This window comes from Equus przewalskii, chromosome 3, assembly GCF_037783145.1.
Source record: "Equus przewalskii isolate Varuska chromosome 3, EquPr2, whole genome shotgun sequence".
In the NCBI taxonomy this organism is placed as follows: Eukaryota; Metazoa; Chordata; class Mammalia; order Perissodactyla; family Equidae; genus Equus; species Equus przewalskii.
Genome location: NC_091833.1, coordinates 85,317,290 through 85,343,447, shown reverse-complemented (window position 1 = coordinate 85,343,447; position 26,158 = coordinate 85,317,290). Strand labels below are relative to the sequence as shown.

The 26,158-nt window shown below is 38.1% G+C and overlaps 1 protein-coding gene across 8 annotated transcripts in view; it reads right to left on the bottom strand.

Moving 5' to 3' along the window:
* ATP8A1 (ATPase phospholipid transporting 8A1) overlaps window positions 1-26,158 on the bottom strand; it is a 221,078-nt gene that overhangs the window by 4,985 nt on the left and 189,935 nt on the right. For all 8 annotated transcript variants that reach the window (XM_070612924.1, XM_070612928.1, XM_070612931.1 and 5 more), the window contains 3 exons: window positions 9,260-9,348; window positions 8,468-8,560; window positions 925-1,013 (listed from right to left, as the gene is read on the bottom strand). In XM_070612924.1, coding sequence (XP_070469025.1) covers window positions 925-1,013; window positions 8,468-8,560; window positions 9,260-9,348 — 271 coding nt within the window. The remainder of the gene's footprint in view (window positions 1-924; window positions 1,014-8,467; window positions 8,561-9,259; window positions 9,349-26,158) is intronic.

The window sequence follows — 26,158 nt, the reverse complement described above, 5'->3', positions numbered from 1 at the left end:
AACCCATCTAATTTTTGCTTCCCGAATACTAGAGAGGGTGGGAGAGTCAGTCACATGAACACACGTATTTCCATACAGATCAGGTGGAGGACGGGGAAGGGAGAATAACAGTGAGGAAGAGGAGGAGATGGAGATAAACACACACAACTGCGAATGGCGGAAAAGTGGTCTCTTGCCCTCCGACAACATTCTCCTTGGCTCCCAGCATCTACAAATAAACTCCCCCATGCCCCGGCATGGTTGGAGGGGGCATGGGGATAAGAAAGGGCCCCCAAAGGGATCACATCTTTAGAAAAGGCCTCTTGAAGTATAAAAAGCAAAAGCATTAAACATGAGCATATATAAATGAAAATAAATTATATGTGGAAACAACATGAAACAAAAGATATATTACTAACACAAATACATCTACTACAGGGCTTTATATCTTATATTCTTTTTTAGATCCTTGAAATGTTAAGAGGGCGTGATACCCAATAATTTCCTACAACTCTAAATATTCATAAATATTTTTGAAGGGGAAAATATATGTTTCACTGTGCTGTATGAAAGCTGAAAAGGCTCTTGCAAAGTTATTCAAGTAGAAAAGATAACAATACAGAGGCAGCTTTTAAGAGTTAAGATTTATTTCACTGGTTCTTTTTAAGATTTAAGGTAGCAAGGGGCATGTGGAAATGTTATTTTCCTTTAAGTGAGAGCAGCAAGATTTTAAAATACTCTCTCTCTTCTGCTAAAAGTGAGATGGTTGTGGTCAAAGGATTCGCTAAACATTTGTTATTTACATAACATGTTGCAAATATGCAAAACTTGCTTTAGGTGTTAATTTTAAATACTTAAATATCCCTAAAGTCAAAGTACTGCTCTCATAAATGCTAAGAAATAATGCCAGAGAATTTTTTAAAGAATAAGAACTCAAATACTTACGGAGGTTATGTTGCACCGATTCAGACCGGTACAAATTCACGTGGTTCTTCTTAAAGACGTTCTTGAGCAGTTGCGCCCTCTCCGTGAGGCTGCAGAGCAGGTGCAAACGTGTGAAACGAATTATCAACTCGGCAGAGACCCCAGCGTGCCCAAGGACCACCAGACAGAGTTAGACTTAAACAAAAGATTGCTTGAGAAATCAGGAGTCTAGTGATTTTTTTAAATCCCATTTTCTCAGTAAATGAGATTTCAAGTATTTAGATAAATACTTTTGAGGCTATTTTTTTCCATAGCTAAGGAGAATTCTGTCTCCAATAATCCAAAGACTTCCCTACCTCCCAGTTATATTTAAGTCAAAGGGAGACACAGAACCTGCACAATACAATGAATAAATACAAAATCTCCCAGTAGTTTATTAGCTTCTAGAATCTTGGTTGACTTACTACTTGGTTGAATTGCTTACCATATTCTAAGTATGCATTTTTAGAGTTAAAAAAATTATTACTAAATCTTTTTTCTACTTTGCACATATTTTGGTGCACAATATTTTTTTAGTTATATAAAGAAATCTTAAAAATTATGCAAGGAAGAAATTTCATAAACTTTTTAATTAGAAAAATTCCACTCCTCCTTCGATCAAGTATGAAATGTATTCCTTAATTTGATTTTAAAATAAACTATTTTCAGAAATTATACTCAGAAATATATAAATTATATTTTCAGAAATATAAAAGGTAAAACGACATGGAAAAATATTTTTCAATAAACATTTACAATAATCTTCTCCAAGGAAACAAATCCATTTAATTAATTATGTAACTTTGAAAGGCACACTGCAAGAAATAATGCATCTATTTTGTTCCCACTGCACATAGAACAGTGTCTCGCAGAGTAGTAACTCAAGCATTCGTTGAATAAATGAATTTGAGTAATAATTCTGAAATGTATTTCTATTTTTTTTTTGTTTGTTGTTTTTTTTGAAACGTACTTTGAAACACCATCAATCCTCTCAGTCATGCCATTTCTGCACTGGCTTATTTATAAAACTCTACTTTGATATCAAAGAACATAATCAGCATGAAGAGCTAATAAGTAATCCACAAGCATTGCAGCAAATGTTTACGCAATTTTGTTTTAATCATTGGAACTGACTCAGTTGAAAAATTTCCATCTTGTATTTTCCCCACTATAAAAACTTTAGTTAAACTGCTGTAAATTATGTTAGTTCTGTATTTTGCCAAATTTTTTGAGACATTGAAATGGAACAATTTTTATCATACACACACAAAAAAAAGGATCCTCTGCAAAATGAACTCATAATTACACAAACATTTAGGCTTTTGCTGAAGTAAAATATTTAGAAATGTTGACATTTGTAGTAATCTTCTACACATTTTTTTTAAAGTTTAAGGGGTGTTAACTGGTACTTATTAGACATACTTTATTGTCACTGGGAATTAGCTACATTAAGGCAAGAAAGCTAATTAATGTAAAACTCCAGCGGTTTTGCAAATACTTGTAAAACTTGTTTTTGCCAGTGAAATAAACAGAGATGGGGAATTGGAAAGGGCCATTTTTACAGTCACTTTTCTGACTCGACTCTTAAAATGATCTAACATTACAGACCCCAGGACCCTGAGGGACATGAAAATATGGAACTGCTTTGAGGAAGTCGGCAGCTTTGGCAGCAGGTGGCCTGATTTTGTTAGCAGAGCACTGCGGATGGGGTGCTGGGAAGTCCCGGGTGTTTAACACTGAAATGACTACAGAAGACTAGAGGACGGCGATGTATCATTACGCAGCTGCTTCTTCCCAAAATACATTTTCCAGGTTTCAGGCTGGCCTTCCTAAATGCATAATACTTTAATATTACAACACGAAAGTATTAAGAAGGCAGATGTGAGAATTTCATCTTTCCTCTTACGGCAACTTAAATATATGAGATAACGTAATTTTGTTTTGTAATGGTTCACATAAGGCTGTACTTTCACTCAGCTGTTACATCAAGTTAATGTCTAGTGTACTCATCATACACACAAAAAAGCAATAAGAAAGTCTCTTTCTTTGGAAAGGAGCACACTACTGTGGCAAGAGCATGGGCTCTGCAGTCTTACTTTGGTTTCATTCTGAGTCTGTCACTTATCAGCTGGGTCATCTTAGGCGAGCCTTTCTTGGTCTTCTCAAGGATAACAGGACAAGCCCTCAGGCTGACTGTGAGGATGCAGGCAGTTGCACAGCTTCCAGCACAGTGATTGGCACTTAGGAAGCATTCAGTAAAGGCTGTCCCTCCCATCCTTACTACCCCCCAGATCCCAAGAATTTATTATAAAAAATCCACTAGAACAGAGATTATCACGAAACAAAAGATACTTTGCAAGGATCATTTCTGATGCCTTGGTTTAGATTCAACGTCAGCTCAACACAAGATGTCTATTGCCGCACAGGAGTTTTAATTTATAATGACCCTACTCCACTTCCTTAGTAGGAAAACTACTAGGTTTTTGTCGTTGTAATGTTTTTTGTCTTAGCTACACTGAACCTCTTGCTTTAGTTCCTATAGAGCAAAGAATCTCTCCCACAGAATACAAATGCCATTCACAGGAGGCTGCTTAATAAATAATAAGTGATGATGATTTGTATTTCTCTAATCTTGTCCTACCCTTAGGGTACTACTCATCATTTCAAAATTATACAATTCTGTGCCATCGACGATTGTGGGTTCTGATTTTACTATCAAGTCACATTATAAAATGCGCTGGTAACATATGAACATTAATAGACATGTTAAAAGTTCAGTTTTTGTTGAACAGCTTAACACAGTATGAGAAGGGAAAAAAAAAAGACTGTAAGATACCTTCTAACTAAAACCACATCCTATTCACAACTCTTGGTCAGTAGTTTTACTCAATTTGTATGGTCTTTCATTTACATACCAAGCTATGCAAATTCTGGATTTATTTAGTGCAATCACACAACTACCACTTAAATATTGTTACCTTATTGCCAAGCCCGCTAAAACGCTGCAACTTAAGATATCTGGTGGAGGGGATGTGGAAAGACACCATGTTTTAAAATAAGATTTCATTTAGAGACACTAAAAAAAGTATAGATAAAAACCCATTATTGTCCCGGGACGCATCGTCTTAAGGTATTTTCAGTAATCTTTGAAGAGCGGTAAATTTGCATTTGTCTTTATATTGGGTTGCCAAGTTATTTTGGTTGACTCATTAAAATGGATCTCCAGAAAGTGAATCACCATTCATTCATGGAATGTTTTAGTGTATAGCATGTGACAGCTGTCCTGTACTAGATGGTGGTGGCGGGGAGATAAACAATGACTATAACAGGCTTAATCTCTGCTCTGGAGGAGATAACATTTCATTGTTCTGTCAGTTTTCTCTGCAAATGCTGGATAGAACCATTAACACCATGATAAGAATAGGCTGGGGGAAAACAGTTGATACATTCTCCTATTCGAAACCCCTACCAAGATAGTTGTGTAATACTGGTATAAAGTCCAGTGTGAAAATTGAGAAATATAGTTTCTTTTCTATTAGTTTGGCAGCAATGTTAAAATAGCTTTTTATTAAGATAAAAAATACAGAAAAAGGCTGGGATAGATCATCATCACCACCCACATGACCAAATTACCTGACATGTGTACTTCTCTACGCTCTTGTTCAAAGCTAAGGCTAGGGGCCAAACAACGGTAATGGACAAATTAATGAGGACTGACCTGAGGCTCCTGGGCTAAAATTCTATATAGTAATGACTGCTGATGATATGCTGGCTAATGTCTACAGTTAGATATGAAAAAAATTATTAATCTCATTATCATATTTGCCTGTCTAGAAGATGCATTGCTTCTCAAACGTACACAAAAGATATCCAAAAATAACTGCCTTGTCTCCAACGAGCCCACTGTCCATAATCCCTTATTTTAAACTTTTGTGGATATGAATTCACTTTTGTTTTGTTTTGGAAAAGGTAAAACATTACATACAACTTATAGACATAATAGGCCCCAGTGGTATTTGAGAGGCTCATATTCCAAAAAATTCATGTTTTTGCTATAAAGTGTATAAATATTTTACATTGCAGAAAAAATAAAGACCATTAATGCCCCTATATTTATATAACAAATGATTTAGATTTTTTCAGGAAATGTTTCTTATAAACCTATGGAAAAGAACTGAATTTCAAAGTTTTTGGATTTTGGAATTGAAGATGCTAATGCTCCCTAGTGTTAGAGGCTGCCCACATAAAAGTTACTGCAAGGAACAGGTTTTTGCAGCTTCTAGTCATTTTCTTAACCAAAAATAATAAGCCATGGCTACACAGTGATCAGGAGGTAAAGTTTGGGCTTATTCTGCCAACATTTTAGACTTAAATCGATTTCTACCATAACCCATGGCTCGAAAACAAAATACCTAGATGATGAAACACACCTCTCTCCTCAAAATTTCCATGTAAAACTTGAATATATCTAATTTGCTGGGTAATATTGTAAGTGGCATACTCCTTCTACTAAAAACGACTAATTATTTTAACCAAGATGTTTTAATTTTTAAAAATGAGTAAAGATGAAAAATTAATACTAATCTGGATACAGTGCTCACAAGTTATAGTTTCTCTGACACAGTTTCATTTTATGTATAGCTTGACTTCATAGGAGTGCTTAGTGAAGATTAAAAGAAAATTGAGGATGATCAACTCACAAGATGGCATCATTCTATGACAAAAAGTAAACTGGTGTTCCTTTGGAGATTACTAGTTTTGGAAACATAACCTGTATAATTGTGTTCTTATGTACCATATTTTTATTTAACTACCCACAGGTCAATCATCTATTTACTACCCTCTACTCAACTATCCTTTTACTCACTCATTCATTCATTCCTTAGTTTACTCTCTTGACCATTCGATCATCCATTCAACAAATATTTATCAAATGCTACTATGTTCCTGGAGCTGTGCTATGTGTGAGGTTGCAGTAAAGACTAAGACAGAGGCCTCTCCTTCAAGGAGCTCAATTTAGTAGGGGAAACAAACAGGGTAAACGAGTAGATTATAATACGATACAATAAATGTCACAACAAGTATCAAGCACAGACATAGCAGAGTAGGAATTAATTTTATCTGTGGAAGTTGAGGTAATTGCATCTGAACTAGGTTTTGAAAGCTAGGAACTGGACTGCCCAGTCTGTAAGAGGCTATCAGCTTCTACACAAGCAAACAGCACATGCAAAGACTGGAGGCATAAAACAACGTGGTGTTTGGGATGAAAGGAGGTCTGATATCGCTAGAATACATAGAAATCACGTCTCCCACTTTGAAAATGTAGATAAAATTAGCTAACTTTTTTTGAAATTTGACTTCAATCCCATTTTCCAAGGTTCTTAAAATCATCCTGACAGTAAAATCAATTGGACAATTCTTTAGTTGATTTAGAACATAATTAGTTTAGCGTGAAGACTTTTCCAACCAGTTGCTGCTCTATTTTTCTCCTTTCACAGATCCTTTTTACTTCCTCCTCCTCTAGCTTTCACCTTGCAGGAAGACACGATGGTCGCCCTCACCAGGGCCACCCTTCTGATCACTGATAGGCAGCAATGGCAACACGGGGTACATGTTGTACCAGGGTTTTTTGTCTGTGGTATTCAGTTAACAAGTAACTCATTCCTGAGTTCTTGAGAAAAGTTGAATAGCTATTTTAGGCAAATGAGCTGGGCAGCAGAAGGAATTTATCTGATGCATTTTCTATGGAGAAGTTGGCAGTCATTTATGGTGGAATTCACTTCTTTCCTTTTTAGGCTCTGACTTATTGTATTTAATGGAAGGGGCTACATATATACAGACTCCCTGAATCTTTAGGACCTAGAAGTCATTACATCGAACTCTCAGCCTGATTTATGAATTTTCAAAGCCACTGACATGCTACAAACCACAAAAACTAAATATCACACAGAAGGGCTCAATGTATGTTGTAGCAACATACTTACAGATATGAGAAATTTACTCCTAAAGGCAATGACAGTATTATCCTTTCCCTAATAATTGTTAATAAATGGTTTTATTCACAATTTTGTGAACTAGAACTCTTACCACATCCTTTTTACAACTAAAGTGAAAGAGGAAACATTTACTGGGGGACTACTAATGCCAGCCAATGGAGCAGATGCAGACTTTTAGATGTAGGGACAGAGATGCAGGGGAAGGTGGAGGGAAGAGAAGACCCATAACCCTGAAAGCAGGTGTCATCATTCCCATCACACACACAGGGATGCCGACTCAGAGAGGATAAGGCCCTTTTCAAGCTAGTGGTAGGCTGTCTTGGCTGCTCTACCACATTCCTGAAAAGAAGCAAAAGGAGGCAGAACAGTGAGTGGTTAGAAGCAGGGGCTCTAGAATCAACTGACGTTGGCTCAAGGCCCTGCTCTGTCACTTACGACTTTGAGAACTTAGACTCTCTAAGACCCGGTTTCCTCATCTGGAAAAAACGAGGATGACGGATTTGTAGAGGCTTGTAATAGGGATTCAGTGAGAGAGCACACAGGAAGCAGTAAGCTCAGCGCCCAGCACGTCGTGAGCGCTCCACAAGTGCCAGTGCTATCACTTCTAAAGGAGAGGCACAGACGGGTGTGTGACATGTTCCCCTGGCCTAATGAAAGCCAGTGAGGGCTGCAAGCCAAGGTCTGAGTTCCCAGTCTGACACCTACTCCGTTGTGTCAAACTGAGTAACGACAGTGAATCATGATGCAGGTGACACATACCGGTGCAAAACGTTCCCTGTGGTTTAGACAACACTTGAGCTCATTTTAGTGTGATGAAAGAGAAAAAATACAACATATCCCTGGTATTCATAATTGTGCTTTATTATAGATGGCTTTCAAACAATTTTAATTTCTTTTTTATAAAGCTCTGTGAATTTAGTAAATTTGGTTAGCTTTCTAACCTTGCTTTTTTGGGGGTGGCAAAGGTAAGAAAGAGGACTTAGAAGTCATAACTCACTTCATACATGATAGATGCCTATGTCGGTGCCTAAAACGCCCTGAACCACGGCAAATGTAGGGCAGTACGCCCTATGTAATGTGCTGATTTTCATTACATACTACTTCATCATGTATACTGTTTCAAGCTAAAAGTCTTTTTTTCCTCCTTTCAGTTTAAGAACACAGTAATATTGGTAACTATCAATAAACCATTTATTTAATGCTCATTAAGCACCAGGCACTAAGCTACCTGCTTGATCTATAGTATTTTATTCAATTCTCAAAAACTAGCCATGAGGTAGGTATTATCATCCCCATTTTATAGAGGAGGAAACTGAGGCTCAAGAGCATTAAGGAACTTAGCTAAGGTCACACACAGCTTAGTGAATGATGGATCTGATCGGAATCCACATCTCTCTGATACCAAAATCTGCCAAGGACACTGCTGGCTCCAGGTTAAACTGCTAAATGTTTATCACTTATTTCCAACCACTAATATAAGATAATGTTAACGTTCACTTGGAAAAGAACACATTCAATGTGTACTTTACCTTTTTCCAAGCACAACTGCTCCTGGGTCTTGAGATTTTGCCTCCAGTTCCTGAACTTCATCTACTAATGTTTTAAAAGCAGTCCTCTTGATACTGCAAAGGAAGGATTGGCATGGAAATATTTGTGTGAAGACTTAAGACTTTACGAAACTGGCCTATTATCATGCCGATGCTAAGTACAACAGTAACCAGAAAACAAGCAAGAGTTTCTCAACAGAATCTAAAAAATTATAGTAATCTTGAGTATTAACATAATTATAGAAACAGCAGTCTTTGAATCATTCAGGTTTATAATATTAAAACTCTCACAGTTATAAATAAATGTCGTATAATTAATGTTAATGATGTTTCTTGTGGGGAGAGATAACATTTTAAAACTTATAATCCTTGAGAAAAATTAGTAAAATTTTAGGTTCTATATTTCAAATATATGTTTAGATTCAGGCAAGCAAAAAACTTCTTTTCATAACTATTGCTCACCAACAAAAAATATATATGTGTTTGGAGATAGAATTTTTTTCTTTTACCTTGAATGGGTTTTTCAGGCTGACATCTAAAAACATACTCTCTGATGGTAACTGAAACTATCTGCCTTACTTCTCGTTTGGTCTTTTAAGCTAATTTAGTTTTCTAGTTTCTCAGTCACTCCTTTCTTCTTTACTTATGTAGAATTAACTAATATTACTAATTCCTAGTCTGCAAACTACATTCTTGAGTTGATATTACAACTAGGGAAATCTGAGGATTAACATGCATCTATATTTTTAGCAAGTAACTGGGTATCATACTTACACCTTGTACGCCACGTCAAGGAGCAAAGATGTCACAGGGATAAATAAAAGGCCCATCCAAAAGATTCCAGAACTAAACAACATGGCTGCCTGCGTAAACCACCAGAAACAATATTACAACAACTTTAAAAACCAAGAAATACATCATTCAGGTTTATTATTTATATGATTTTAAGTAAAATGATTTTAAGAATCTCATTCTGCAAGATAGTACATAATAACTCTGAATTCAAACTTGTGAAATATTTGGAATTAAAAGTCAAATGTGTTAAAACATGCATTGACTATATTTTTTTTTCCCTCAGCAGCTAGTATAGCAAAGTTTCGTCATGTGCCAAATCTTTTTCATATTTTTATGTGAAATTTTTATTACTGTGGTCAATACATGGAATAATAAACTTTGACCTTCATTTATAACTTAGAATATAAAAATCAATCTTTGTGAGCAAACTTCAAACACACTCTGGATGAAATTCTCTTACAACATGTAAAATAAATCCTGGTTAGAAGTTAAATTTATTATTTCTGACAGATGAAAATCAACTGTACTTTTGTAAAATATTACACAATATTAAAAAATCATCCAGATAAATCATAAACATAGTATAAACAAATTAAGATATATATGAAAATAATAATTTGATTATTTTTGGCTGATATCAGGTAGGAAAAATCTTAATTTTTGTTCAAAGATTTACATAACTTGTATCGATGCATTCTGGTATTGCTAAAGTCAAACCAAATATCTAGTATACAAAACCCAAATAAAAGTGTGTTAAAAATAACTTTAATCATTCCTTTGTATTAAATCCCAAATTACCACATCAGAGTCCTTGAGTTGCAAAGAAAATGATTCCATGATTAAAAAATCAATAAAGTCTATTAGTTATTTGCGATTATAATAAAAAATCCCCTCATAACATAATTAGATTATACAGAGCTTAAAAAGGAATAATATTGCACAATAAAATCAAAAGAAATATTTTGTTTCACTTCTGAGTCTGTTTATCAAGACTAAGCATGCAGTACCTATTTAAATCCATAAATGTATTGTTATAATTCCATTAAAAAGCAGCTGACAAACACATGCACATTTACACCCTACTAAAAATCTCACAAGAAAAATTTTTTTCACTAGGTGTGATTCAGGAATTAAAAATGACCTAGAGTCTAATTCTTACAGGTAATTTCACAATTACACATAACAGTCCTAATCAATCAATCCTTACAATATAAAGATTACTAATTTTCAACTACGCTTCAGATTACCTATTCATTTGGACTCTCAACCGAAGACCAGGAACTGCTGTTCACATTTTTTTCTATGGTGACATGGGCTTCCTTATACAGACTGTTGATTCAAGGATGCTAAAGTTTTTCCCCATGTAGGATTAAACAGCTCTAACGACGTTTAAAACATACACATGTATCATCCAAAATTTCAGAAAATAAATATTGCCGCATGGATTCAATAGACAAGCACCCATATTTTAGACACCAACAAAATGAAAAATATTCACATAAAAGTCACTTTATTTTATAAGCAAAACATGATCTTCAACATGTTTGCTGACATCCTCAATAGTGAAAACCAACAATAACTATGTAATAGGAAATGTCTCTCAAGTCAGTGGGTTTTATTTAGATTGAAGGAAGCTTTTTAGCACGGTAACGACTGTAAAAAAACCCACATTTCTTTTTCCTTCAGGGTGAGGGGGAAAGGTAAGATAAGATTCAGTCATGTAAGTGAAAATACCTTTACTTGGCTTAATTTTAATCTATTTTAACTTGGGGGGCAAGAGAAGAAAGATTTATTCTTGCCTTTGCCACCTTGTATTAAATGTCCGCTGGTGGAAAAGGCAGAAGTGGTGGTGGAGCCCGAGGCTGCTAATTCTGACCATTGTGATGTTAACTATGAATGGTGAACAACTGGCACCCACTATTCAGTCCACCAGCCTTTGGCTTTACAAATGAACAACATGAATTGAGGGGAAAAAAGTTTTTCTGCGTCATATCTGAAAGCCTGTCAGATTTTTTTCCTTTTGCAGAGTTAATCCAAACCTAAAAGATTTAAAGCCGACATTCGCATTAAAGACAGAGAGTCTCTTTGTATTTTTTGGATGAAGAGGGGAGAAAAAAATAAAATCCCACAGAGGTATTTCCTTCCTTTCTGTACAAGAAAGCTCCCCCTCACTCTGTAGAAAACATTTTTGTCTCTAACTTTTCACATCTCTCCCCTCGCAGGCAGGTCAGCTGGGAAAAGCCGCCCGATGCCCGCAGACAATGGGGGTAACAGGAGCAGCCTGTTCGGGGCTGGGCTCGGGCTCCCTCTGAGAGCAGCCTGCAAATTGCTCTTAACGTGGGAGATTGGTGGGCCATGCCAGGGGGCCCCCACCGCCCCTCCTCGAGGCCCTGTGAAACCAAATGGAATCTGCCACAAAAGTGGCTCCCGGGGGACTTGAGAAAGGCTCCGCCGAGGGAGCCACAGAGCCCGTGCACTGGAGGGCACAGCCCCTGCGTGGGGAACAAACACCCGCTTGTCTCTGTGGAGATGCTGGCTCAACGTTGGAACACGCGGGCTGCTTGAAAACGCAAGTCGCAGCAGAGGAAAGAGGGATTGTTCTGAAATTTCCATGTGAACCCGCAGAGAAAGAACGTTTGAGAAAATCCGCGCTCATGTCATTTAGCCAAGCTAAGGGGCTTGACCAGATAAGAGGGGCTTACCTTCTGACCCACAGTGAGGTGATCCCTTGCACCTCCGTTCCCACACCAGAAAGGAACACTTACTTCTTCACCTTCAGGGGCCCGGGCCAGTCTTGCAGGAGAGAGAATTTCAATGTGCTACCTGCCTCCAAACCTTCAGGATGTGGTTCTTAAGTCTACCCCTCCTACACTAGAGATGCCAGAGTGTGCACTAGGACTCTTACTCTTGGATAAGGTACAGACGCTGTCTAAAAAAGAAGGCCCTTTGGGGAATCCTAAGACTCTATCGGTGGACCCTAGTTGGAGCCGGGCTGGTGATAAACAGTCCTGGAACGAGTCCTGGCTCTGCCCTTCCCAGCTCTCAGACCTGGGGGAAGTAACTTCTGAGTCTCTGCTTCCTCAGCTGTAAAGTGGATTGTGAGAAAGAAACTTGAGAATGTTTGTAAAGTGGATGCTTTTATTGTTCACACTGATTATTAATAAACTTTCCTTTCTTCATTTTAATTTTCAAATATCTTTAAACACGCTAGTCTTTTGTCTTTTCTAGTGATCTCTCCCATGAGCTTCAAGGACGGAAATTTTTATAACAATATCAAATTAAGTGTAAGTCAGTTTATAAATGTCATGGTTTTCATCACATGAATATCACAATATATGCTCATCTCCAGACTGAAACCGCCATTCAACTCAATTTGCTAATTTAGGAAATGGAGATAAATTTTTTTTCATAAAAATTATGAAAGACTGCACAGGCATAATATGCTAATTTGGGAAGAGAAAATTATTCAGAAAACAGTGCTGTAAAACTTGGTTAGTTATTTTTTTGGAGGGGAGAGCAGCAAGATAAATGAATATAAATTCCAGAGGGGTTAAGAGTTAATGTTAATAACAACAAAAAACCAAGAAGTGATTATTAAATGTCTAGATAAAGCTCTATATAAAGACCTTCGAAGCTTAAAAATAGTGAAAAAACTACAAAAAGAAATGCTTTAAAGAACTGACTCATAAAAATTTAGAAGTTCCACATGTTCAAAAAGAACATAACTAAAACATAAAAGATAAACAAAAAACTGGGAGAATGTCACAAATACATGACATTCTGCATTAATATCTCATTATAGGAATAGACCATTTATGTTCACAAGAATAGCTAAGGTGCCAACAGAAGACCCGAGAAGGTATTCACAAAAGCCGCAGCAAGTAAGGAACAACAAGGAAGAGTGCTGAGCCTCTCCGTAGTCAGAAACACCACCACATTAGATCGGATTTAAACAACTAGTGAGTTGCAGGGGGGAGGAATGATGAAACAGGTCTTTCTAACAGTTTATATTTCCATCAGCAATAGAATCGCCTTTGGGAAAAGTATTTCACAATGCGCATCAAGGACACAAACATTCATTCCAGTTAATTTGATAATTCAATTTCTGGAACTATGTGTTGAAATCTGGGACAGCTTTTGCACCTAGGTTAGTATCTCAGGAAACTGTTCTATAATCACTAGTCCTGAAGGCACTGCCCCCAAAAGGCACGCCACGGCCCAAAGCTGAGAAAAGGTATAAAAGAACCACAGCAGCATCCTCTCGGAGAGTCACAGCGCAGAGTCGCATATTTAAGGCTTTGAGAAATCACCACAAAGAACTCTACTGAATAGTTTTTTAAGCCACAGTTTCCAAATGTATTTATCGACCATGAAACACTTGTCCCATATACTGCTTACTAACACCCCATGGAACTAATTTTGGGGAAGCAAATATTCTTTGTAGATTTTTTAAAATAGTAAAACCTTAGTGAAAACTAACAAGATACTATGTGACTGGTTAAGTAAATGTACATCCATCTGAGAAAATATTATCCAAGCTGTTAAAGATGCTGTTCACAGAATGTATTATTAGAAAATTGTCTGGAAGAGTGTTAAGTAAAGGTAAAGGTAAGATACCCTGGTATTGTGTCAGGAGCCCTCTGTTATAAATATACTCCCTGGGAAGACTGGCAGTTTCTATTATGTATATGGTGATCAGGCACAATCTCACCCTGTAGCTTAGATCTCTTGCCTGCATAGTCATCCCTTGGTATTTGCAGAAGATTGGTTCCAGGATCCCCCATGGGTACCAAAATCTGTGGATGCTCAAGTCCCTTAGCTTGTCCTCAGCATCTGTGTGTTCTATACACGTGTCTGGGGATGCAGAAGCTGCGGATATGGAGGGCCAACTGTACTTCAAACAGACTATCCAGCTGTAAAGTTTAATATCGCACAGATTCTTTGAACTTAACACATCCCAAATTGAACGCACATTGTCTTTTCCCAAAACCTGCTCTTCCTTTGTGCAATCTATCCAGTGAATGGCTTCATCACCAATTGCCTAAGACAAAAAACTAGGCTTTATTCTTGAATCGTCTCTTTACACCACACCATCCAGTATACCACCATGTTCTGTTGTTCTTTAGTATCTTCCAACCTACCCACTTCTTGCCAACCCTGCTGCCATTATGCTAGTCCAAAAACTTGCCTGTCCTCCTAACAGCCTCCTGGCTGGACTTACTGACTCCAGTCTTGCTCTGCTTCTAGCCATCTCCACTCTGCAGCCAGAGAGATATTTCCAAAGCACAACTTAGATTTTAGTAGTTCTTAGGTTAAACCCTTTCAATGGCTTCATACCACCCTCAGGAAAGAGTACAAAACCCTTACTATGATTTTAAGACTTTTCCTACCTGACTTCTGATTGCTTCCCCTGTATCATCTCTCAAGCCAGCCCCTGTCTCTAGCTACACAACACGTTTCAGTCCCTGGAATGTGCGCATGCTTACTCTCATCCTTGGGCTCTTGCATCTGTGACTCCTGTTGCTCCTCAATTTTCACGTTGGACATCTCTTCCTTCCTTAGACTTGGGTTAGCTGACCCTACTTTAGGATTCCATTTTGGTGGCACCTATCACCCATTTTCTACTTGCTCCTTTGTCTTGCTGTTAGAGTATAATCTCTGTAAGACATTCCTCTGTAAGAGGAAGAAACATATCTTGATGAATTCTCATAACTCAAGTGCTTAACCACCATGCAGGTGTTCAATAAATAATTGTTGAATAAATAAGTCCTTACAGTCTAGTGTTTGGAGAGATTAAAAGCCAAAAACACCAGAGCCTTGGGACTATGTTCCTGAGATGTAGCGGTTACAGTTTGACTGGTTTTCCTGTGTTCTGGCAAGGAGTTATCCTGGGAGCAAGTATAACTAGATATTTATGTTATACTAACACAACATACTAACATAAATATACTAGATATTTAGGATTATTTCCTAGGCTAGATTACAATCATGAGGAGAAGATGTATTTTCTTTTTCTTTTCCCCCAGTGGTTCTCTTAATTGGGAAGAACTGACGATTCAATAGTGATCGTCCTATTCAGAGAGACGGTATGTTTATTTTTTCAACTTGTTTTTTCTCTTTCTCTCATTTTTGTCAGATTTTCTAATTTTCTTCCCGTTAACTATACACATATCTGGCTAACGCCTCTCCTTGTTGTTGCTGTCAATGGAACCCTTCGTCTTTCTTTGTGTAGGAGGGCTATTTTACCTTTGAAGACTTAGAGCTTTTCCAAGGGAGCTAACAAGTTTTGGAGAAAATTCCACAAGCTTTCATATATATGTTTCATATATAGCTTACATATCCCATTACATGCTTCTTAGGATTTGGTCAGTTATGGTGTCAGATCCAAGAGTTTAACTGCTCTTTCTGGCTATGGCTCCTTTGCGACATCTTGGTAGACCAACTCTTGGGAGCTGATTTGTACTATGAGGTGGTTTGGTGATCCTCAAAACCCACAACTCCCATCTTTCTCTTTTTTTAAAAGCCATCTACCATGTAACAGGATTGCAACCTCACTTGCTTCCTCCTATGTCTCAGTTAATCCTTTTGGTCTTCTCAGGAAGCATCATCCTCATGAAATTGTTTTCATCAAAAAAAAAAAAAAAATCACTAAACTTCAGGTTTGCAGGTATTGTTTCTTTTTATACAAACTTTCTGGATCTTTCCCACCAAATTGGGGCTCTTCCTCCCTACTGCTCCTCAATCATTGGCCCTGCTCTGTCAGCTAGACATTTCTTTGGAAAAGGTGGGCTCTGTGTTGCTGTATACCCATTTCATCCAACTTCAGTTAGCCATCTGGTCTTTTCTCCTTGAGCTTCCTTTTTCAGTCACCCAGTCTCAGGGGACTAGAAAAGGCAGTTCACTGAACCTGAGACACAATGATACTCTCTTTTTTTTTTTTTTTAAGATTGGCCCTGAGCTAACATCTGTTGCCAATCTTCCTCTTTTTTTTTTCCCCTCTCCAAAGCCCCAGTACATAGTTGTATATCCTAGTTGTAAGTCCTTCTAGTTCTTTTATGTGGGACGCTGCCACAGCAGGGATTGATGAGTGGTGCGTAGGTCTGTGCCCAGGATCCAAACTGGTGAACCCCGGGCTGCTGAAGCAGAGCACACGAACTTAACTACTTGGCTATGGGGCCAGCCTCCACAATGATACTCAATAGCACCTTGAAAGCTGAGATCCACAGCTTTAACATCTATGTTTTTATGGCAAAATATAAATTTTATATAAATAGAATGCTATTTACTGTATCAGAATTGTGCCTTCTCCTTGCAACACAACCACGGATGTACAGGAACTTAACATTGGCTCATCAAAATCAACTCTCCTTTCAGACAACGAAATGCTGTGTTATTTGAATTTGAACTTGCAAACATTTCTGAAAGTGTCTTTGTGTCCAAGGCCTGGGAAACAGCATGGTGTGACACTGCCAAGGTCTCTAAGTTATGTGAACCTTTCCCAGAATCTTGAGTCTTTTTGTCTGAACACATTACGGTACCTGAGCATGGGGCTGAACTTGGAGGTACATAAGCATCACTGGTCAGTCCTAAGTGGTGAATCTGCGACACTGCACTTTAACCAGAGACAAATTTCAAACTCTCATGAACTTTGTCTTGAAGACGTGAACTTCCACTGACATCCTTCAGTGGCTGTACATCTTGGGTAGTCAAGCTCAAAACTTCCCTCTGATAAAACCCATAGACAGAGGAATGTACACGCTAAGTTCTACATTCTGGTGCTTATCACTGAGAAAGGTCCTTGACGTCTTATTTTAAAGAATTCTTGCAAATTTCTAATTACATTATATGATCTATATTCATGTTAAAATATAAAAATGTTTTCATCATTTACATTAATAGCATTTATTTTATCATGTCCTCTGACCCAAATCTTTACACTATGGCTTCAGGTACTTTCTGGAACACTGTATATTTCATAATGAAAAGCCTCCTTGCCACGGCTTAATGTAATGATGTTAACGGCATTCAAGTAACATTCTGTGATCTGGTCTTTGCTTAACTTTTCAGTTCTAGCTCCAACCATTCCCTACACTGAAAACCCCAAACTCCTTCTTTGCGTGGACTGTTGTCTACTTGGAAAGCCCTTCTCCCACTTGCCTTGCTGGACAGACCAGGGAACAGCCTTACTGAGAAACCTTTTCAAACTATCCAAACTATAGCCTGGGAGTTGAGTGCCCTCTCCCCTGCTAGCAATTGTGCATCCTGATCATAATAATTAGCATCTTACATTCTAATTATCCGTTGATCTGTTGGTTTGCTCCAGGAGACTCAAGTTCCTCAGAAGGAATCTTTCAATTCTTGATCCACTGACACCCAGTGTAAGTACTGACACACAGGCACACTCCATAAATCTCTGTTGAATTGGGTTCTTATACAGGATGAATTATTACCTTCTCCATAAAAATAGACAGGGCAGAACACCCAGAAAATAACTAAGGAGAAGGGTGTTTTGGATAAACTTCAATATGTTTGCAATTATTCCCAGAAGCTCTTGATTACTCAGAGACAAAGAAAACTCTTGGCTTGGATTATCCCAAAAAAACAAACAAAAATCTTAGAAAATATGCAAATTGTTCCAAACAAAGAAAATCTTAGAAAATAGGCAAATTAGATACCAGCTCACAGCATTTATGTGCCTTTTTCCCCTTGGACATTTCTGGGTGGTGGAGAGGGACTGAAGGAGGAGTGATCACCCTGTGGGACTCAGAACTGGAATTCGATCTAGCTGCACGATGCAAGAAACTACCTTCGCATCTCCACCCTCTGGCAAAGGTGGCTGTGAGAAAATAGACGACTGAGGAAAAGGAGGAAGAGCTATTTGGGACCTGGATCAATCAGAAGTTTTGTTTTTTTAAAAAAAGTAAAATTTGACTATATATCAATATATACTGAGAACAGAACATGCAAAATAGTCTTTCTAAAAAGGAAACAAGAGCACTAGGAAATGTGTGGTTCTGAAACTTTATTTTCTAGGGATATGGTTCCCAGAATAGTAAAAATAATTAACAACAGAATTCGTTGGTTGTTTTGTTTTGTTTAAATCTTCTTTACTGTGTTATTTAAAAAACTTAAAAGTACCAGAAAAATGAGGACAGAATTGGTAACAAAATATTCTCTTTATTATGAGAAATATAATTTAAAAATGTTACGATGTTACTGGATAAGTTGGATAAGATAGGGTATGTTATCTCAATGCTCAATGTTTATTACAGGTTTTTATAATTTTATGATGGCTTTATATTTTATCTTTTTAAAAACCAACTCATAGAGCATCAATTGTTTGATTACTAGTAATTCAGTCCATGGTCTATATTTCAGATTGTAGGAAACTATTCTTTTTTCTTTTAAAATTTATTATTTTCCAGCTATACTGAGATATAACCGACATATAACATTATTAAATTATGTAAATTTAAGGTGTACAATGTGTTGATCTGATACATTTATATATAGCAAAATGATTACCACCATAACGTTAGCACCTCTATCCTGTCACATAATTACTATTTCTTTTAGGAAATTATTTTTTAAAAACTCAAAACTTTGAAAAGCACTTAGCTACAGACAAACATCTAAAAGCCGATAAATGGCTTATGTAGACCAATCATTGACTTTCAGGGCAGAGAGTTCTAGTTGCCCTCCAGTATAGTCCCTCTCCCCTTCTTCTTAGATGCAACCACATGATTCTTGGTTGGACACCCTGTCCTCCAGCTCAAAGACTACATTCCTCTGGCTCTCCTGTTGTAGCTAGCTGTGGCCATTTGACTAGCTTTTGTTCAATGAGATCTAAGTGGAAATGTGGTGGGCAATGTGTAGAAAAGATCCTTGAAGAGAAAGAGTTAATCCTCCTTCTCTTTCTTGCTGGCTAGAACGTTGCTAAAATTGCTAGAGCTTAAACAGCCATTTTGGACCATGGGGAAGTATGCTAAGGTTGGCAGTGCAGCAAGATAGAAGAAACCTAGTCCTTGATGACTGCGGAGCTGCCACACCAGTCCTGGACTGCCTGCCTCCACCAGATGGCTTTTACATGACAGAAAAATAAGTTTCTATCTTGTTTAATCCACAGTTCCTTTTTTTTTTTAACATAAAAAAATATGCCATAAAATAACTTCCTTGGATGATACATGCTTGGGAGACTAAGTGATAACTTGGAACAAAGTGGCTTTTGACCACTCATTGACGATCTCTTTACCTTACCATCTCACAGAACGCAAAAACTGTGTCCAATTATGAGCTTTATTGAAGCAGATGGCACAGTAACATTCATGGTTTCTTTTACAAGCATTTCTGATAGCATCCCTGGCATGCAACTCAAAACCAAGCTGTACTACTTTTATGAGCTAGAGAGCTGAGCTTGGAGGGGTGGCTTGCCCTCTGTCTATCTCACTGACCCCATCTCATGCTCTTTCCCACCCTCTGCTCCAGCCACACTGGCCTGTTCATCTTTGAACCTGCTGGGCTCATTCCTGCCTCAGAGCATGGACACCTGCTGTTGCTCTAGCCCCGAAATGTTCTTTTTCACATGGCAGGTATCCCCACATCATTTGAGTTTCAGCTGAATCATTCCTTCTTCAAAAAGATCTTCCTGGAACAACCATTATAGCCCTGGCCCTTATAATATCCCTTGTTTTTTTTCCTATCACTGATCACTTTGTGAAATTATCTGTAGCCATTCATCATTTAGTCATTGGATAACTGATTTAGTGGCCTTTTCTCCTTCCCATTCCCTGGTCCCCACAACCTGAATGCTCATGGGTATCAAGCTTAATTAACCCATTACCTGGACATGGTGCCCAGTACCATTTAAGCACTCAACACATATTTATGGAATGGATGAATGCGAGAATGAACTGATTCTAGAGAAGAACCAAAGCTCTGCCTCACTAAAAGCAAGCTTCATTCAGTTTTCCATGGCTTGCTCACTGCTACAGCACTTTGGGTACACTACAGCATCTCTCACATGTATGACGTCAACACCCCATCCTAGCAATGAGATCCTTAAGGGCAAGGGACCAACTCCGTTCATCTCTGCATCCACCACTGCCTAACGCAGAGCCTGGGTTACACTAGACAATATACATGTGCTCTGTACTGTAGGAAAAGATGATGTGCTTACAGAGAGCAATGCCAGCTCTTGTAATGACTCTAAAGAAAGGTGTAAATTTAAAATGAGTGCAAACGTCCTGATTTGCCAATTATGTTTGTCATTGCCATGTCTCTTTTTCCTTCTCAGTGTTTCTATGCAGGCTTCTCTTTACAAAATGGGCTTGGAAGTGGCTACACAGCCAGCTGCCTTAAGAACTGTGAAGGTCTGGCCTGTCTCATTTACTGTGAGGGGCACAAGGACTCTGACCAATGACATGTTTTACTGGATGGGCTCACAATTGTTGGCTCATTGAACAACATCTGACAGAGTTTAGGGTTGTTGTTCCCTCCAGGCTACTTGGCTAAACACAGTAATCTTGGATGAAACTCCATTGGATCATAACACCGCCCTACCCCATCCATAAGAGCTGGTCTTGTGACCAATAAATTATTATATCCTATCTAGGTAATTAAAAACTGATAGAGGAATAAGGACTATTTTAACCAGGAAATTCCTCATATGTAAAGTAATTTATTGTGTTGGTAAAACGGGCAACAGCACAATTTAGGGAAATCATATCACTAACGTTGTTTATTAATACCTTTCCTACGGGGGTGACACCAAAGGGTTCAACAAAGATTTTTATTGTTTTTCAGAGAGACTTTACAAACCTCAATCAAGAGATCTGAAATTCTGTAAAACACATGCTAGTTCCTTAACTTCAATTTCCTTCAGTAGTTTTATAGATCCCTTAGGCCGGGGAGAGCAGAACCAGATGGCGCTTGGGAGGACTTTACCGTGCATGTCTCTAACACCACGATAAATTTAAACGTTTTGCCAATCCTAAGCTTCTGGTATTAATCGTGATATGAAATGGTCCTTGATGTAGCTTGCTATGTATTTTTTAATCTGGTGTACTAATCATAGCGGTTAAAATATTTTTAGTGAAAATTCAAAAAATACCCAGTAACATCATCTAGACGAGTCAGAAAAGCAGGCCAGCATATGTTTATATAACATAGCACTTCTCCCCAGGGCCTACCTTGCCCCATAAATTGTTGTACTGGTGTGAAAAAATACAAGTCAGGTCTGAAAAAAAAGTTCTCCTCTTAAATCACAACCATATTTGTGAGAGAAGAGGAAGACAGCGACATATTTAAAGTTGCAGCCAAGCTCGTCACACTGTTTTCTCTGTATTTTCCTTTCCTAAATAATTTCTTAGTGTTGTATTTTCTCCCTTTGTATAACCCACGACCAGCTCCCCCACCCCCCCAATCCCCATGTCATAATTCCTTTTCAATAGCTAACTATTCCAATAATTTGTGGTACTGGGATACTTGTTAATCATTATCAGTTGAATCATTATTATGGGCAGAGATGTAGAGACAAAGCACAAATTATAGGAAGGAATGTTTCCCAAATGGGAACACCCTGCCCACCAACTGAGAATAACCCGCTCTGGCTGTGGCTGGAGCAGCTGAAGTCTGAACTAAACTCTGAGATATTTGGGGAACAAATTTCTGGTGACTTTAGGCATATAGAATGTGCTGAAGGGGGAAAGAAACTATGTGATGCTGTGAAAAGGACTCCTGAGCAGTGATACAGCCAGCTGAGTACAGCTGAAGATGGAAATATCACATGCAGATAATGGACTGCTTACTTTACTCACTAGATGGAAGTAAGTACTTTGACTGGTGGCACTGACACTAAAAGACTGTCACTCTTTTAAAATTAATACGGCTAGGAGAACAGCCTGAAGGGAAGGGAATGGAAAGGTGAGAGAAGAAATGTAAAAGGAACAGAGACAGTGTGTGTGGTGGTTAAGGGGATAGACTCTGGCTGGGTTCCATTCGCAGCTCAGATACTTATAAGCTGTGTGACCTTGAGAAAATTATTTAAACACTGTGTGTCTGTAAAATGTATAATAGGAACTATCTCACAGTGCTCCTATTAAGTGCTCACAGTGTTAAATGAGTGAAGACATGCAAAGTGCTCTACCAGTCACTGGCCTTCAGTCAACGAGACTCTATTATTATCGAAGTGGTAGCTCTGATAAGCTAGGATGATTGAGTTTTCAATCTCATGTATATATTTTAAATGACATGGGTATTATTTATGCTAATATTGCTGTCATGGAGAGGCAAGAGGCTAGGATACAAAGTCATATGGAATTCTACAAAAGGGGTTGAGGGAGTTAGGTGGGTGTTGAAAAGAGGGAATTAAAAATCTAGGCACTTTTAAAAAAGAGATGGGCACAATTTTATATTTGGTTAACTTAGGGAAATTGATCAGGGCCCTAGATACCCTGGGAAATAACAGGGAAATTGACAGGATGCAAGGAAGATGGGTGCAAGAAGAAAAGAGTTCCTGCCTGGGAGTAAGGAATAGCAACGGGCCCCAAAGAGAAGGTTTTTAGTTCTTTAGGATGTTAGAGGAAACCAACGGGGTTTGAAAAAAAAACCTGGAATGAATTCTCTGGGTCACTTGCTATTGCTCTGCTTACCACAGAACTTTGTGCTATGGACTTAAATAAAATAAGGACTGCCTGGGATCAAACATGGCGCCTGGAGAGCATAGTGGGTGCATAATAAATTTTGATTCCCTTCCCTCCCCCAGAAGAAGAAAGAGCAAGCCTTTTCCTTCAACACATTGAGAGAAACGGCTCTGTGTTCAGATGGAGCTGCAAAGATGAACCAAGAATGTAAATTGGAAATGACTATAAAATCCTGATACATGTGTGAATATGTGTCCAGCTGAATATTGAGGCATGAGAGCTGTACCTGTAAATTGCCTAATTTGTGTATAATTTGCACCCTGAGATCCGGTTAACTAGAGAAAAATCATCTGTGCCCTTTCAACAGTTAACATAATATAGTGAAGAGAAGCACACCGAGAATCCAAATCTTAGGAGCTGGAAGGCAGCACCGGAGGTGTAGACAAATGAGGCTCTGCCTACATATCACTAGTGGCCAACAGCTCATTAACGATGGGCACAGGAAAGATTAGTTAAATGAGATTAGCATCCTGTTCTGCTGCTGGAAATCTCTGGATGTTAGGAAGATGTTCTATTTGAGCTGAAATCTGCCTCGCGGTCAACTCTATCCCATTGTCATTTGTTTGTTCAAAACAAACAAGAAAAGCAAAAAAATTTAGTTAATGATCATTTATTTAACAGTTATTTATGGGGCACTAGGGGCCCAACATGGTAATGCTGGGGTGAATGAGTAAAGAAATGAAGAGGCAGTGGACTTTGAGAAGTGTAAGCATTCTGGATTGGTTCGCACGGCTCCGATGTGGAGGACGGACTGAGGAAGAACAAGACCACCGAAACGTCTATAGAGAGTAGAATTGTGGAGGAGGCAGTGCTGTCAGGAAAACAGAAAACAAAGATTTCCTCTCCTACACAAATCCTTGAGATACCTGCCAGGAAGGAAGGTCCCTTCAGACTTCTAATTTCCAGATTATATACCATGGATTCCTCTGAATAACACTGATCAGAGAAGCAGCATAGCCCAGTGTCTAAGGTAGCAGACTCTGGGACCAGACATCTAAGTCAAAATCTTATCTTTGTCACTTAGTATTAGTGGGATGTCAGATGAGGTACTAATTTCTCTGCACCTCTGTTTCCTCATCTGTAAAATGGTATAATAACAAGTTTGCAGTGAGGGTCCAGTGAGGTGAGAACAAGCACTCCCTGACGATGCTCACGGTCAACATGATGGAGTCGGCCTTGACTTCTTTTCCTCACATCTAGTCTGTCAGCAAATCCTATTGGCTCTACCTTAAAACCAGATTCAGAATCTGATCACTTTCACCACTGCAGCCTTCCTGGTCTAGGCCACTATTATCTCTCACCTGGGTTATTGCAATAACCTCCTAAGTGGTCCATAACAGAGCAGCCGTGGTCCTGCTGTGGAAACATAAGTCAGATCATGACACCTCTCTTATGCCCCTCCAGTGGCTCTTGATCTGACCATGAATGAGTAAAAGCCACAGGGCTCTACGGGAAACACAATGGAAAGCTCGGCTCTCAGCTCCTCCCAGCCTGCTGTATTTTTCTGTGCAGTACTTTTATCTGTCTATATTTATCAGTTATTTTATTTATTGTCCATCTCCTTTCACTGGAGGAAAAGTGAGCTGAGAAGGGCATGGGTTTTCATGTTTTACTCACTAGTGAATCCACAGTGTCTAGAACAATGCCTGACCCAGAGAAGAATCTCAAAAACTAGTTGTTAAATTGATTGAATGAATGCATATACAGCACTCAGAGAAGCACCTGGGATTAAGTGTTTGATAGACCTGAGGTATTACTGGTGATATTCTTCTCAGATCTTGGCTGCCACTTTGAAGAACTTCCCTATTGTGTTGATATCCCTTTAAAACCACCCACTACCTCATCCTTCAAAATATCACCTGAACCAGGACAGTGGGGGACAGGGTTGCTATTTTCAGTTTCTCAACTCCCTCTCTATTAATGCTGGACCATCCTGGAGGCCCTTATTAGGCTTTTAGGCAACCAAAACACACATACATAATTAATCAATTAATCAGTTTTAGAAGGAACTGCTGCCAAATCCATACAGGAAAGGACTGCGAGTCCTAAGGGTATGATCTTTGGATTAGACACTTATGACCCTATTAGTGGTGGTGACAGAAAGTTGCCTACACACCACACCATGAATCCTGTGGAGTAGCCTTACGTTCTGAGGGCTGCCCGTGCTGTGTTTCATCATGTGGATTACATAAAACATGTCAAGTCAGAGAATGCTAATATTTATACTTATCCTTGTGTTAGTCACAATAATATATTACTATATAAAATATATAATAATATATATGTAATATGTAATATATTACAATAGTATTTTGCTATGAAACATGAATAAGTAAATTTTATTCAAGATGGCTGGCCAATTATTTATATATATATACACATACACACACACACACACAAAAGTACAAATATTGGCACATAAATGAATTTTTCATATGTATGTAAGTATTTGGCTATACTCTTAACTGAAATATAAAATTTTAAGATTAGAAAAATGTAAAACTAAAGGTAGTTACTTCTTTCTGTAATTAACTGGATTTTAATAGAACTAGTGACTCTCTACATATAATAAAAATGTTCAAAAATTGAGTATTGAGTATTGCTACAACATTTTTGGGGATCTATTACCCGAGTGCCCAGGAAACAGTAAATGTAGGCTATCTATCCTTGAGAATCTGAGTAGTATTCTTGTTATTTCTTGTTATCATCTTTTTTGGGAGTTGTTTTGAGGATTATTTACACACACACACCCCCCCCACACATATATATCAAAATACTTTGCAAACACTAAGTACTACATAAATTTAAAGTATTATTCTTTTCTTTGACTCAATTAAACAGACATTTTAGACAAGCTAGTTAAGCCTACAGCTGAATTAATCCATTCTTCATATTTTCAAGGGAGCACCAGCTATTTAAACATTATATTCAAAGTATCAGTAGTAATAAAACAACAAGAAAAAGAATCCCTGTTAGCACTCCCCACCGTATCTGTAGTGAAGAGACACGTGATGGTGTACTGATATTCATTTCACTTTGAATTAAACACAGCATCACCACAAATCTCAGGAGATGATATTAAATTTTGTGTTTGGGCAATACTGGGAACTCTACAGGCAAGGGTAGAATTATATTTGGTTGGCAAAAAGCCAGTCAAACTTCACACTTGTCCTAGAAG